Source organism: Anomaloglossus baeobatrachus, chromosome 1, assembly GCF_048569485.1.
Source record: "Anomaloglossus baeobatrachus isolate aAnoBae1 chromosome 1, aAnoBae1.hap1, whole genome shotgun sequence".
NCBI classification, from domain to species: Eukaryota; Metazoa; Chordata; class Amphibia; order Anura; family Aromobatidae; genus Anomaloglossus; species Anomaloglossus baeobatrachus.
In genome coordinates this window covers 858,850,172-858,866,456 of record NC_134353.1, presented here as the reverse complement: position 1 = coordinate 858,866,456, position 16,285 = coordinate 858,850,172, and the positions used below count along the sequence as shown (strand labels likewise).

The 16,285-nt window shown below is 45.8% G+C and overlaps 1 protein-coding gene across 2 annotated transcripts in view; it reads left to right on the top strand.

Moving 5' to 3' along the window:
• The window catches only part of AP3B1 (adaptor related protein complex 3 subunit beta 1), a 350,885-nt gene that overhangs the window by 24,226 nt on the left and 310,374 nt on the right, over positions 1 to 16,285 (top strand). For both annotated transcript variants that reach the window (XM_075325641.1, XM_075325633.1), the window contains exon 2: positions 5,906 to 5,981. In XM_075325641.1, coding sequence (XP_075181756.1) covers positions 5,906 to 5,981 — 76 coding nt within the window. The remainder of the gene's footprint in view (positions 1 to 5,905; positions 5,982 to 16,285) is intronic.

Genomic DNA, 16,285 nt, shown 5'->3' with positions numbered 1-16,285 from the left:
AGTTTTACTGTGCGTGCCCCAAGTCATAGCTGTAACCACTCATTATTGGGGTTTGGAGAGCAGTCAGGGTTATTACATTGCCTCTGTAGGCAGTATATTGGCTTGAATGGCTGGCCTGGTTGGCATCAAGCCCACACCTCTTGGACTAGTCCAGCTAATTATAACACGTGGCGCCACAACATTTAAAAAGCCGATTTTACAATCATGCTGGAATCTTTGCCTAACTGTTGGGGTTCCTAGTAATTAGTGTTAAATAACCATTGCAATAATATTAGGGGTAAATCCTGCTGTCAGGTTCCCTTTAATTCTTAGGCTATGTTCACACTTCCGTTGTTTTGCATCCATCACAATCAGTTGTGTGACTGATGCAACAGATGCGTTGCAGATAGTGGCACAACTGATGTGACTGATGCTGCAAAACAACAATCCGTTGTCGTTTTTTTTTTTTTTTACTGTTTAACTGGCGGCTGGCTATTATCAATGATCAGTTGATCACCCAGCGGCCGGCCGCCTGGTGATCAGCTGATCGCTCCCAGTAGCCAGCCGCCGGGTGATCAGCTGATCACTCACAGTAGCCGGCCGCCGGGTGATCAGCTGATCGCTCACAGAAGCTGGCCGCCGGGTGATCAGCTGATCGCTCACAGAAGCTGGCCGCCGGGTGATCAGCTGATCGCTCACAGAAGCTGGCCACCGGGTGATCAGCTGATCGCTCACAATAGCCGGCCGCCGGGTGATTAGCTGATCGCTCACAGTAGCCGGGTGATCAGCTGATCGCTCACAGAAGCTGGCCGCCGGGTGATCAGCTGATCGCTCACAGAAGCTGGCCGCCGGGTGATCAGCTGATCGCTCACAGAAGCTGGCCACCGGGTGATCAGCTGACTGTTCGTCCGCCGAGAGAGAGACATTGATTTGAGTAATTAAACACAAGAGCTGAGCTTGTGCAGTGAAATCAAAAGGATTCAGCTGCTAAAAAAAAAAACGTTACATGCTGTGTTGCTGCCACCCGACGGTCAGTCGTTCCACGACTGGTCAGTCGGGCAGCGGATGCAACGCAAGGGCATCAGTCACAATCTGCCGCTCATACAAGTTTATGGGAAACAACGGAATCCGCCAAACGGATTGCGTTTCTCAAAGCGGCGGATTGTGACGGATACTAATTAGTGGAAATGTGAACATAGCCGAAGACTAATGTCAGCAGGAACCCCTCAACTCTTCCTCCAATAGATGAACTTGGAGAAGAGAAAGAAGCGGCTTGTTGAATTTCGATAACTGATCCTTATGTTCTCACTGGAGGAGTCGGCACTTGGGTGCCTGCTCTAGACTATACTTATTATTATTATTATTATTATTATTATTATTATTATCTATTATTATAGCGCCACTTATTCCATGGCGCTTTACAAGTGAAAGAGGGTGTGTATATATAGAAAATTAAGCTGGTGGCACTAATTGCATTTAAGGGTCTGGATCGTCAGAAAGTCTATAGCAGAATGCGACTTTTGGGATGATCAGCGGACCACCCTGGATCCCACTCATGGCATAACTTTGTTGGGGGAAGTCACTAGCAACAAGTCAACTCCAGGAACATGTAAATTACTGTTTTTTTTTTTTTTGTATTAAAAATCCAACCTAGCGTCAGGCAGAAGTGAGCTGCAGGTATGGAACGTCTCATACAGGTGGGTGCGGGCAGATCTCCCTCCACCAATGTCATATTATTAGGTACTAATAAGGCACATTACAAGCACAGGGCGGAGGCGATCACATTACTATCACTCATTGGTAGGCGTTTGCATTATATTTACATCAGCAAATACTCCGTACTGATACTGCAGTGATCACCTGCTGGAATTTTTCCTTTTTTTTTTTTATTCTTCTATGACTTACACCCAAGTGAATAGATTTTTATGTACTAATCCTCCTTTCACAAACAATTGTGTTAATGGCCTCTGATCCTGTACTCAGTACTGATAAGAAGTTTGCGATCTGAGAAAGCTTGTCAAACAGCTTGTATTTAATGGAGAATACCAGTTTGGGGTCTGGGGAGTGGGAGGTATGTGGTCTAGTTTGGTAATAGCCCATGCCCAAACTTGTCTGAAATGTCTATCGATAATTTAATTTATTAAGAGGTTTAATCAAAGTAACAATATTATCAATAATAATAATAATTTTATTCATTTATATAGCGCTATTAATTCCACAGCGCTTTACATACATTTGCAACACTGTCCCCATTGGGGCTCATAACCTAGAGTCCCTATCAGTATGTCTTTCGCGTGTGGGAGGAAATCTGAGTACCCGGATGAAACACACGCAAACACGGGGAGAACATACCAACTCCTTGCAGATGGTGTCCTTGGTGGGATTTGAACCCAAGACCCCAGCGCTGCAAGACTGCAGTGCTAACCACTGAGCCACCGTGCCGCCCATATTGCAATAAAATTACCGTATATATCACTACTGTGAACTTATAATTCCTCATTTTGCACTTCTACCCAGTTAATTCTTCTCTTTCCCATTAGGTCTATGACATCACGTGATTAAAAATAAACTGAATCCTAAGGGCTTCCCATGCAGCAGCATGTCAACTTATTGCTACAGAGACGCGAGTGTTCTCCACAGGGAGAACAGAGAAAAATGCCGCAGTGGCCCAAACACAGATCGTAGGCACAGGATGCTGCGGTCTCTTGCCAAGAGTACTCGCTGCTACTGTTTATCTAGTACCTAACTACTCGTACTCACTATACTCATAATGAGTACGGTCTACTACTCGCGTATTCGTTCCAAATACAGTGTGCCTATCAAGTCAATGCAAAGTAACAAGTAACCCGAATGTCGTACTTTTTGTGCAAGTAGCGCATAGTGCGGAACTCGGGTTATGCGTTACATTGCGAGTTTTCCCCACTGACTTGATTGCACACGATATTCGGAACAAATACGCGAGTATTAGACCGTATTCGTTATGAGTATAGCGAGTACGAATAGTTAGGTACTTGCTCAACTCTACTCGCGGCCCCTCAGGAGAGGACATGCTGCTTCCAGGATGTAGCATGTCCCGATCGTGGGCACATACCCTTAAGTGCTATGTAGAAACAGTCTCTTTTCCGTGCAGGAGTCATCATTAGAACTACAAATCTAGGTAATAGAAAACACTGTAGTTTTAGTGATGATTCATGCAGGGGAAAGAAACTTCCTGTTTCTTAACAAAATGTAATTCCTTATGTCAAAACTTTGAGTGCAACAGAGAGGCTGTAAATTAAACCAAAAAAATAAACCAAAACATTTTATTCCACTCTGCAGCCACTGTTACATTGTATGTGTACTTCAAAATGAAAAATTTGCTGAAAGGTGCATGTGTCTATCTGCCGCCCTCCATTCCCATGCTAAGTCGCGTATCGCTCTCGGGCTGTAAATGCTTCTGGCTACATGCACAAAACTATTTTAATAGCTATGTAGCCATTCCAGTTTTAAAATCTCTTCCGTATAAAGCTATTTTTAACAAACCAAAAAAAAAATAAAAAAAATTTAAGCAATACAAACTGAAAGCAGAAAGTGGTGGCAGCCCACAGGTTGTAACCCTACAATCTATGCAAAAAAAACAAAACAAAAAACGTAGAGGACAGCACTTGACAGAAGGTTTTATATCAAGAAATGATGCATTTATTGGCCCATGTGCACGGGTGGCAAAGTTTGTGCTTAAATTTAATACTAGATAATCAAAGTAGAAAAATGAATAAAAATACAAATTGATAAACACAATGCATCATAATTACTCACATAGAAAAAATAGATAATTATGGTGAATACAAAGATCCTCACTGATCGTGATTACAAGCGGAGGAAGGGAGTAGAGCATAGTGGCTTTCCCTTTTTTTTTCCTTTCCCCCCCCTTCCCCCCCCCTTCCCCCCCCCCTTTCCCCCCCTTCCCCCTTCCTTTCCCCCCCCTTTTCCCCCCCTTTCCCCCCCCCCTTTCCCCCCCCCTTTCCCCCCCCCCTTCCCCCCCCCCCCCCCTTTTCCCCCCCCCCTTTCACCCCCCCCCTTTCACCCCCCCCCTTTCACCCCCCCCTTTCACCCCCCCCTTTTTCCCCAGCCCTCAGCAAGGAGAAAGCCAGGTAGAGCGGGAGGGGGGGGGGGGGGGGGGCGGGCAGGCAATGTTAAAGGGCTTGTTCCATGCTCTAAGTGTCGTCCTCTGCCCGCTGGGAAAAGGGATGTGAATCCAATTGAATGGCGTTGAGGCTGAACATGCATGTAGGTTTCCAGAACTGACCAAGAACACCGTATATTACTCGTCTATGTCTGACTAATTGCTGCATGTTAGAGACCACGGTCGTCTTCTATGGAAATTCTGCTATGGAAATTCTGTGTAAGCCATCATGCTACACGCAGATTGTCAGGTACAATATGCACCCAGAACCACGGGTAGTTCTAGGTACATATATCTAATCCCTGCCTAAAGGCCACGTCTCACTAAGCAACATCGCTAGCAACATCGCTGCTGAGGCACGACTTTTGTGACGTAGCAGCGATGTTGCTAGTGATGTCGCTGTGTGTGACATCCAGCAACAACCTGGCCCCTGCTGTGAGGTCGTTGGTTGTTGCTGAATGTCCTGGGCCATTTTTTAGTTGTTGCTCTCCCGCTGTGAAGCACAGATCGCTGTGTGTGACAGCGACAGAGCAACTACTGAATGTGCAGGGAGCCGGCTTCTGCGGACGCTGGTAACCAATGTAAATATCGGGTAACCAAGAAGCCCTTCCCTTGGTTACCCAATATTTACCTTCTTTACCAACGTCCGCCGCTCTCACGCGGCGAGTGCCGGCTCCCTGCACACTAAGCCAGACTACACATCGGGTAATTAACCCGATGTGTACTCTGGCTAGGAGTGCAGGGAGCCAGCGCTAAGAGGCGTGTGCTGGTAACCAAGGTAAATATCAGGTTGGTTACCCGATATTTACCTTAGTTACCAAGCGCAGCATCGCTTCCACGCGGCGCTGCTGGCTGGGGGCTGGTCACTGGTTGCTGGTGAGATCTGCCTGTGTGACAGCTCACCAGCAACCCGTGTAGCGACGCTCCAGCGATCCCTGCCAGGTCAGGTTGCTGGTGGGATCGCTGGAGCGTCGTTTAGTGTGACGGTACCTTAACTGTCTCTGTATCTAGTAGCTTAGATAAAGAGATCTTAAGGAAAAGTATTTCTAAAGAACCTTTATGATATGCTACTGAGCGCAGGGAGTAGTCACATGGGTATTAGTTCCTGCGCTCATTCCGCCCTCTTGGCATGTTAGAACGCCCACAGGGGTGTACTTACATGCTATTCAATGCCGCATCACCAGCGGTGACCTGCATAACTGTGTCTGTTGTCACCACTGATCTGAATGCACCACATTTCCGGTCATATGCATGTGCAATATGAAGCCGGGTGTACGCGTTTTGGCTTGAGAGAGGTCTAGAGCGCATGACTGGAAGTGACGGGCATGCTGATGAGCGGTGACAGCAGATACAGGTACGCGTGTCACCTCTGGGGATGCTCCATTGACTAGCATGTTAGCACGTCCCTGTGGGCATGCTACCATGCTAAGAGGATGGAATTAGCGCAGGAACAAACGCCCTTGGGACTAGTCCCTGCACTGATTAGCATATCATAAACATTTTTTAGAAATCCTTTCTCTAACAATCTCTTTATCTATGCTAGTGTATACAGGGACGGTTAGGCAGGGATTAGTAATATACACCCAGAACTGCTCGTGGCTCTGGGTGCATATTGCACCTGACAGGTTCCCTTAAATCTATCTGCCCTCTGCATTCATTTATGAGTCTTATTTCTGCTCTTGGTAAACTTGACTTAATTTTCCTTTGGAAACGAGGCTTCCGCTCTTTATTACTGGAATAACCTGTTTTCTCTTTTTCTTTTAGGAATGAAGACCTAAAGCAAATGTTAGAAAGTAACAAAGAATCCGCAAAGCTGGAAGCGATGAAGAGAGTTGTCGGGGTATGGCTCCTTATCATACGCTGTAGTGATCCGTGTTTTGTGATAACGTCGTTAAAGACGCGCTCCCAAGGTTTTTTTTTTCTTTAGGGGTATGTGCCCACGATGAGTTTCCTGCGTTTTTGACGCTGTGTATTTTTGCTGTGTCAAACGCAGCATTTTACAGTACAAACAAAGCGGATGGGAGTAATAAAAATTTCACTGCGGTTCTTCTTTACGCTGCATAAACTGACCTGCAGAGCGTGTTTCCAATCCACTAGATCCATTTCTCTTGCGGGTACGCTGTGCTGAATTTTCTCATAGACTTGTATAAGATGGGTAAAAGCCGCAGGTAACGAACTCAACATGCATATTATCCGCAATAAGAATGTCAGTACGAGGAAGGTTCAAAAACAAAGCCGCTTTTTTTTTTTAAGGCATTGGTCACGTGTTTTTTTTTTTTTTTTTTTTTTTCTGCAGCGTTTTTTCATGCCTTTTAGGCCCGTTTCACACGTCAGTGAAAAACACTGACGTTTTTCACTGGCGTGTAAAACACGCACATGTCCCTCCGTGTGCCGTGAATCACGGCACACGTGGGCTGTCTAAGTGCAATCCGGTCTCCGTTCTCCGTGGCCCGTGATTGCACTTAGAGATTAACTCACCTGCACCCGCTCCCGCTCTCCATGGTGCTGATCGCTCCCGCGGTGCAGCATCCGGCTGGCGCTGACCCCCGCAGCAGCTGCTTCCGGGTCGGCTGTGTCGTGCATCATGAATATGCGCGACAATAAATGAGCCGGCTCAGAAGCAGCAGGGAGAACGGGCTGCAGAGGACATCGCTAGAGCCGGGTGAGTAAAAATGATTTTTATTTTAAAAGCACGTTTTTTTTCTGGCACGTGTCTCACGGATCACGCCACTGCGTGGTCCATGGGACATCAGTGATGCCAGAAAAAAATGGAGATGTCTTCGTGCGGCAATCACGCACACGCGGGTACGCCGCACGGAGACACGTGCAGTGAAAAATCACTGATGTGTGAGCAGACCCATTCATTATAATGGGTCTGCGTATGTCAGTGATTCTGGTACATTTTAAAAAAAAGCACAAACGTCCCAGAATCACTGACGTGTGAAACAGGCCTAATGCAAATTTAAAAGCTGATTTTTGCAGACCAGCAAAGGCTACGAGATTCCAGAAATCTCATGATTTGCTTTTCTTTTTCCTGACTGAAATGGAAAACTGCTGCGTTTTTTAAATTAACAGTACGTCAATTCTTTCAGCGTTTTATCACCATTAAAAGCAATGAGAGAACGCCGTAAGTGCTGCTTTTTTTGCTGCTTTTAGGCCCTGTGTGCACACTGCGGTTTTAGCTGCAGATTTGCCGCAGCTTTTGCGGCAGAAAAGGTGCAGTTTTTGTTCCTAACCTTGCTGCAGTCCTTCCCCAGCAAAATCTATGGGAAATCCAAAATGCTGACACTGTTTGTTTTTTTTTTTTCTTTTCTTTATATTTATTTCCCGCCCCCCCACACTAGAGTTTTTGTTGCAGAATTTCTGCAGATTTTCTGCAGCAAAAAGTAGTAGCATGTCACTTCTTTTCCACAGGTACCTGCGGTTTTGCCATAGATAATGGTAAAAAACTGCAGAGAACAACCCGTTGAATTGAGTGCGTTTTCGGTGCAGTTTTTGCCGCGGGTGCAGATTTCTGCCTGAGGGTGCGGAATTTTCTTAAGAAACATACATTTTCCAGTGCGTACAGACCCTTAAAGTGAATTGAACTAACTTTATTAAGCATGTACTGTAGACAAATGGCACACCAAAAGTAGCCAAAAAATGCAGCTAAACCTGCTTTTTGGAAGCAGCTTTTTTACTGTATCCTCCACCATGGCAGTTGTGGCCCCAGCTGCTCCCTTTCTTGCTATATGAATAATGGGTGCAGTGGTCTGTGTTGTTATGATCATGTGATTATACGTGGTCACCTCCCTTGGTGGTCCTCACTTCTGTGTCGTCCTTTACATATCCAGCACTTGTGCAGGTATAGGGGATTCTGTTGTAACCTCTGTATTGGGGTGGGGACAGACATGGAAGCGTTCACATCATATAATCACTGACTGCCATCAAAATCAGATTGACATGGAAATATCAGGGAGAAGTGATCTAAGTGTACACCCCTATCAGGTTGGTAGCAAGAAAGCAAAAAAAATCAGGCTCACCACGTAAGGCTGCTTTCACACTACATTTTTTTTAACATCCGTCATTAACGTTTTTTAACGCAAAAACGGATCCAGCGCAAATGCGTTTTCATTTCAATGCATTTGCAATGGACTCGCGTCAACATGCGTTCACCTGCGTTTGCGTGCGGTATAGTGAGGATCCAGCGACTTGCAGTTTTTTTACTTATTTTAAAAACGCTACTTGTAGCGTTTTTGAGCTGCGTCCAAATACTGCAAATTGCTGGATCCTGACTATACTGCACGCAAACACATGTGAACGCTGGCATGCTGATACAGGATCCTGCTTGCTCTACTGAGCATGCCCAGAAACCAGCCTCGCGTGATCAGTGTCGCTCTCGCGCTCTCGCGCTCTTTCTTTCTCTCGCTCTCGCTCTTTCTTTCTCTCGCTCTCGCTCTTTCTCTCGCTCTCGCTCTTTCTTTCTCTCGCTCTCGCTCTTTTTTCTCTCGCTCTCGCTCTTTTTTCTCTCGCTCTCGCTCTTTCTTTCTCTCGCTCTCGCTCTTTCTTTCTCTCGCTCTCGCTCTTTTTCTCTCGCTCTCGCTCTTTCTTTCTCTCGCTCTTTCTCGCTCTTTCTTTCTCTCGCTCTTTCTCGCTCTTTCTTTCTCTCGCTCTTTCTTTCTCTCGCTCTTTCTTTCTCTCGCTCTTTCTTTCTCTCGCTCTTTCTTTCTCTCGCTCTTGCTCTTTCTCTCGCTCTTGCTCTTTCTCTCGCTCTTGCTCTTTCTCTCGCTCTTGCTCTTTCTCTCGCTCTTGCTCTTTCTCTCGCTCTTGCTCTTTCTCTCGCTCTTGCTCTTTCTCTCGCTCTTGCTCTTTCTCTCGCTCTTGCTCTTTCTCTCGCTCTTGCTCTTTCTCTCGCTCTTGCTCTTTCTCTCGCTCTTGCTCTCCCTCTCGCTCTTGCTCTCCCTCTCGCTCTTGCTCTCCCTCTCGCTCTTGCTCTCCCTCTCGCTCTTGCTCTCCCTCTCGCTCTTGCTCTCCCTCTCGCTCTTGCTCTCCCTCTCGCTCTTGCTCTCCCTCTCGCTCTTGCTCTCCCTCTCGCTCTTGCTCTCCCTCTCGCTCTTGCTCTCCCTCTCGCTCTTGCTCTCCCTCTCGCTCTTGCTCTCCCTCTCGCTCTTGCTCTCTCCCTCTCGCTCTTGCGCTCTCCCTCTCGCTCTTGCGCTCTCCCGCTCGCTCTTGCGCTCTCCCGCTCGCTCTTGCGCTCTCCCGCTCGCTCTTGCGCTCTCCCGCTCGCTCTTGCGCTCTCCCGCTCGCTCTTGCGCTCTCCCGCTCGCTCTTGCGCTCTCCCGCTCGCTCTTGCGCTCTCCCGCTCGCTCGCGCGCTCTCCCGCTCGCTCGCGCGCTCTCCCGCTCGCTCGCGCGCTCTCCCCGCTCGCTCGCGCGCTCTCCCGCTCGCTCGCGCGCCCTCCCGCTTGCTCGCTCGCGCGCTCTCTCCCTCGCGCGCTCTCTCCCTCTCGCGCTCTCTCCCTCTCGCGCTCTCTCCCTCTCGCGCTCTCTCCCTCTCGCGCTCTCTCCCTCTCGCGCTCTCTCCCTCTCGCGCTCTCTCCCTCTCGCGCTCTCTCCCTCTCGCGCTCTCTCCCTCTCGCGCTCTCTCCCTCTCGCGCTCTCTCCCTCTCGCGCTCTCTCCCTCTCGCGCTCTCTCCCTCTCGCGCTCTCTCCCTCTCGCGCTCTCTCCCTCTCGCGCTCTCTCCCTCTCGCGCTCTCTCCCTCTCGCGCTCTCTCCCTCTCGCGCTCTCTCCCTCTCGCGCTCTCTCCCTCTCGCGCTCTCTCCCTCTCGCGCTCTCTCCCTCTCGCGCTCTCTCCCTCTCGCGCTCTCTCCCTCTCGCGCTCTCTCCCTCTCGCGCTCTCTCCCTCTCGCGCTCTCTCCCTCTCGCGCTCTCTCCCTCTCGCGCTCTCTCCCTCTCGCGCTCTCTCCCTCTCGCGCTCTCTCCCTCCCCCCCCCCCCTAAACATCCAGTGACAGGATCCTGCAAAATAACACATGCGTTTTTCTTTGTAAAAGCAGGATCAGCTTTTACAGCAAAAAAAAAACGTTCATGATGCATGTTAAAAAAACGTAGTGTGAAATCAGCCTTACTCTATTATATTAGCGGGGGGCAATATCTCCATCGCGTGCCGGTACCAGCCGGTGACCACAGCGATTCCAATGAAGAATAGGCAATTTCCAGCACAATCCGTATGGTAATAAAATCAAAAGTTTATTCCAGGGTTTAAAATTTAAGCAGGATCCATCTTAAACCTGACATGTTTCATGCATCATGCTATGAGTAAGGGCACACTTTGCCTGAAACATGTCAGGTTTAAGATGGATCCTGCTTACATTTTAAACCCTGGAATAAACTTTTGACTTTATTACCGTACGGATTGTGCTGGAAATGGCCTTTCTACCCTATCAGGTTGCTTTTGCTAGCTCTGATCACTTATTTTTAGCTAAATCTCACTATCCGTCAGTGACAGCAGCATTTCAATGGTTACGTTGTCAGTGCGTGCATCGGCACCCATCTTCGCTGTGCAATGCTATCGTGGGGTACCGGCGAGTTTTACGGTAGAGGAAGTTGCCATTTTGAACCTCCTATGAAGGTGGGCTTTAGAGTGAATCACCAATTTCACTGTATGCTGTAGTACTGCAGTACAAAGTACAAAATAAATCTCCAGTTCCCTAAAGAGACAAAAAATAGCCCATATTATTATAAATTATTGTATTAAAATTAAAAAAAAAAATCTCTATGTAAAGCCTAAGAGGTCACCATACACAATAGATGAAAATTGGCCAAACAAGGCGACTTTGTTGGGTTTGGCTGACCATATAATATGTATGGTTGCCTCCTGATGGTCCTTCAACATATTGTCAGGGGATGTAAGGTGCGGGCAGTTCAAATTCTTTCACCCGATCCTTTTGGTTAGCGACAGAGTTTGTTCCAGAGGAGCCTGAAGGTGGCTCTTCCGTAGAGAACTCTGGAGTACCCCTGAATATGTGGAGTCAGAAGAGAAAGCTGCCCGACAGCTGCCTAATGTGTATGAGTAATACTAGGAAATCCATAAGATTAGCGAGGACCTGTCACCACTCGGGATATGGCATTAATTACTACATATACCGTTATGGCTGAAACTGTTTGCACCCTTGAAATTGTTCCAGAAAATTACGTATTTCTCCCAGGAAATTTTTGCAATTTCACATGGTTTGTTATACACATGTTTATTTCCTTTTGTGTGTATTGGAGCAACACAAAAAAAAACCCCAGTGGGTAAAAAAGGCAAATTGGCCATAATTTCACACAACTCCAAAAATGGACCAGACAAAATTGTTGGCGCCCTCATCTTAATATTTAGTTGCACAGCCTTTTGGAATAAATAACTGCAATCAATCACTTCCTATAACCAGCAACAAGCTTCTTACTCCTCTCACCTGGAATTTTAGACTCTTCTTCTGCAAACTACTCTAGGGCTCTCATATTTGAAGGGATTTCTCCACAGGTGTTCAATGGGATTTGGATCCGGACTCATGGCTGCCACTTCACAGCTCTCCAGCGTTTTGTTTCCATACATTTCTGGGACATCTTGAAGTATGTTTGGGGTCATTGTCCTATTGGAAGACCCATGACCTAGGATGCAAACCCAGCTTTCTGACACTGAGCACTACAGTGCCACCCAAAATCCTTTGGTAATCTTCAGATTTCATTATTGCTTGCACACGATCAAGGCACCAAGTGCCAGAGGCAGCAAAACTACCACAAAACATCTGTGACCCTCCACCATATGTGACTGTAGGTACTGTGCTCTTTTTCTTCGTAGGCCTCAATGTGTTTTTAGTAAACAGTAGAATGATGTGCTTTACCAAAAAGTAGAGCTGAGTGAACCCGAACTGTAAAGTTCAGGGTTCGTACCAAACACGAACTTTACAAAAAATAAGTGTTAGAGTTCGGGAATTGTACGTATGCTAACCACTGCAGCGGTGTGCTCAGGTACGCTTGGTACTTGGCCCAGTGGGAGCCACTTGCAGTCTCTGAATGGATCTCACTGGGGATAAAAATGTTTTCGGATGTAGTGTGTAAAAAGGAAAAAACAAAAAAAAAAACAAAATTCGTCCTCCTTTCCCCGAAATTGCTCTGTTTATGGTTGAGTGTATATGGGCTGAGACCCAAACTGTCCAATCGGTGACTTCCAATGGGGTTTGGGCTCTGGGATCAAGTTAAGGTCCATTACTGGTCCCAAACTGAAATTATCTAAATTCTGGCTGAACCGGGCGAACCTGAACTTCCACTGGTCCGCTCATCTCTACCAAACATCTCTATATTGGTCTTGTCTGTCCACAAGACACTTTCCCAGAAGGGTTTTGACTTACTCATGTACATTTTGGCAAAGTTTAGTTCAGCATTTCTATGTCTCTGTGTCAGCAGTGGGGTCCTCCTGGGTCTCCTACCATAGCATTTCATTGAAATGTCAATGGATATCCACGCTGACACTAATGCACCCTGAGTCTGCAGAACAAATTGTATTTTTTTGGAACTTGGGACTATCTTGCGTTACAACTTATCAATTTTTGTTTGCCGTTCACGTCCAGAGGGATTAGCTATAGTATCATGATTGCTCCTTTGTCCACAGTGCACAACATAAACAAGATCTCTGGAGATAGACCTGTAACCTTGAGATTTGTTGATATTTTTCAACATATTTGGTTTTCAAATCCTCACAGTTCTCTTCTCCTCTTTATGTTCTCCATGTGGCACACACAGACACACAAAGCAAAGATTGAGTCAACCTCTCCCCTTTTTTATCTGGTGTTAGGTGTGGTTTTCATATTGCCCAAACTTGTTACTTACTACAGGTGAGTTTTGAATGAACATCACATGCTTGCAACAATGTTGTTTACCCACTTTTTTGGAAAGGTGGCAACAATTTTGTTCAGCCCGTTTTTGGGGTTTTGTGTGAAATAATGTCAAATTTGCTTTTTTGTTTTATTTCTTTCCCCTGTGATTGTTTTCTTGTTGTTGTTCTTCCAATACACCAGAATGAAATACACATTTATACGTCAAAATGTGTAATTGCAATAATTCTCTGAGAGACGTACTTCATTTTGTGGAACAATTTCAAGGGTGCCAAAACTTTCAGCCATTACTATATTTGCAATTTCAATGAAATTCTCTGGAGAAAGAATGCTCTAAGAAACCAGTTTTTCCTCTGTTACTCCTCCAAGACATTGTGGGATAAACTTGGGTATTACCAGATGGACTTGTTTATTCGCACTGTCAGTATCGGACTGTGTAAGGACTTAAGAGATAGTTAACCTGCAAGTGTCAATGTATTCTTTAAAGAGGTTTGCCTCCACTAATGTGTTCATCTTTCTTTTATCCTAACTTTTCCTAACTAACACTTTTCCAATATAATTCTGCAATCTACTCGCTTGTAAATGCCTTTATTGTTGTTGCTTTGATTCTTCCGACTGCAGGCCGGAATCGGACCAACTGATCAGGGAACGTCACTGGTGGGGGTGGGGCTGCCTCTCCTGAGTGACAGCAGTCTGGGCACGCATGCTCATATCACACTTCACTCTCCTCTCAGCCTGCTTTACAGTGCCGTGCTTTTATGTAACAAGTGCTGCTATGTGCTGATTAGTAGATGGTGGAGAATATCATAGAATGGTCGAGTTGGAATGGACCTTAAGGGCCATCAGGTCAAATTCCTTGCGAGTGCAGGCTTTCCTAAATCATCCCAGCTGTTGCTTGTAGATTTCCATTGATGAAGAGCTGTTCTACTGACTGCCCTCACTGTCAGAACGTTTTTCCTAATGTCTAATCTGTATCTCCTTGCTTTTAGCTCCATCCCGTTGCTTCTTGTTGTGCTAATGAGAATAGCTTGGGTTCCTCTGCACTGTGACTACCTTATCAGATATTTGTAGATTGCTATTAAAGGGGAATCTGTCACCAGGTTTTTGCCACCTAATCTGAAAGCAGCATAATCAAGGAAAAGACACTGGTTCCAGCGATGTGTCACTTACTGGGCTGCTTAGGCGCCGCTCACATCAGCGGTATTTTGCCGCAGGGCTGGATCCTGTACAAATGCGTTTAAGTTCAATTCACTTCCAATGTAATCACTGCCACATGCGGCCACGTGTGATGCACACAACCGCATGTGACCGCTTACCACTGCGACTCCATTGGAGGTGAATTGAGCTGAAACACATTTGTACAGGATCCGGCCCTGCGGCAAAATACCGCTGATGTGAGCGGCGCCTTAGTGTAATTTTTATAAAATCATTATTTAATCAGCAGCAGATTACCATTTACAGGACTACTTGGCCTGCTGCAGGTAGTCCAGCAGCTACATGAGCTCGTTATGCCCTGCTCTACATTCAAATGATGATAGATCTGCAGCAAATAAAACAGAGAGATCATCAATATGACAGCAAACAACTCAGTAAGTGACACATCGCAGGAATCAGGGTCTCTGATGGAGGAGCAAAAAGCTGGTGACAGATTCCCTTTTAAGTCTCCTCTCAGCCTTCTCTTTTGCAAAGTAAACAGTCCTAGTTCTTTTAGCCAGTCTTCATAGGACATGATTGCAGACTTTTTACGTGCATCAGTAGTTTGGCTAGATAAAATGTTTTGGAACAATGTGTCAGAGTTAACGTTAACAAAAACCTGACAGATTCCTTTTATCTCATTTGATGTAGGTAAAGAGGCCCTGAATCCAACGATGTCTCACTTAGCGCGTATTTTTTTTTTCACCCAGTAAACAATGTGAAAATAGCATAAAGAGGGCAGAAAAAAAATCTGTTTTATACTAGCATTGGTGCTTTACCTTTCAGCGTTATTGAACACAGCTGGGGACCGGAAAGCACTGCCTGAATCACAGCCTTCAAACAAGTTGTTAGCTGACTCGTTTCCGATTTTTTTTTTTTTTTTTTTTTTTTTTTTTTTTTTTGAGCTTGAATTAGAATTAATAAAAAAATGTAATTTATTTCATTGTTTGGACAGAATGCAAAGATCACATTTTAAATCCTATCCCATTGATCTGTGTGGACGGCCATGAGTGTCTGCAGCCTCCTGACTTCCCCAGGGCCGCTCGCCTTCATTACCCGAATATCTCCGGCTCTGGAAGGCAGTGATGAGTTGTAATTGGAAAAGAGGTTTAGAAATTCTTTGATTCTGGCCATTGATAATCCCAATTATCTGATATTTTGAAAAGTGTTTCCAGCAGGCAACTACAATATATGGAGATGTTTCAAATATGGGGTCGTTGGCTTTTCCCACCATTTCCATTGTACACACACACACACACACACACACACACACACCATAAAAACCTCTTCCAGCCACAAATGATCTGCAGAATTTACAAAACAGAAACCTCTGACTTCTCACGTTTCCAGCACCGTCCTCCTCTAATGCCAAACTGAAAAAACTCCCCATCCGGCCGCTACCCCAGTGCTGAACCGCTGCTGCCGGATTTGTCACTTTTCTGGCACCTGCTACAGTGCTGGCCAAAAGTATTGGCACCCCTTCAATTCTGTCAGATAATACTCAGTTTCTTCTTGAAAATTATTGCAATCACAAATTCTTTTATTATTGTCTTCATTTATTTTGCTTGCAATGAAAAAACACAAGAGAATGAAACAAAAATAAAATCCTTGATCATTTCACACACAACTCCAAAAATGGGCCAAACAAAAGTATTGGCACCCTTAGCCTAATACTTGGTTGCACAACCTTTAGCCGAAATACCTGCGAACAACCGTTTCCGGTAACCATCAATGAGTTTCTTACAATGCTCTCCTTTGAATTTTAGACCCTTCTTCTTTGGCAAACTGCTCCAGGTCCCTGAGATTTGAAGGGTGCCATTTTGAGATCTCTCCACAGGTGCTCTATGGGATTCAGGTCTGGACTCATTGCTGGCCACTTTAGTAGTCTCCAGTGCTTTCTATCAAACCATTTTCTAGTGCTTTTTGAAGTGCGTTTTGGGTCATTGTCCTGCTGGAAGACCCATGACCTCTGAGTAAGACCCAGCTTTCTCACACTGGGCCCTACATTATGCTGCAAAATTTGTTGGTAGTCTTCAGACTTCATAATGCTATGCACACGGTCAAGCAGTCCAGTGCCAGAGACAGCAAAGCAACC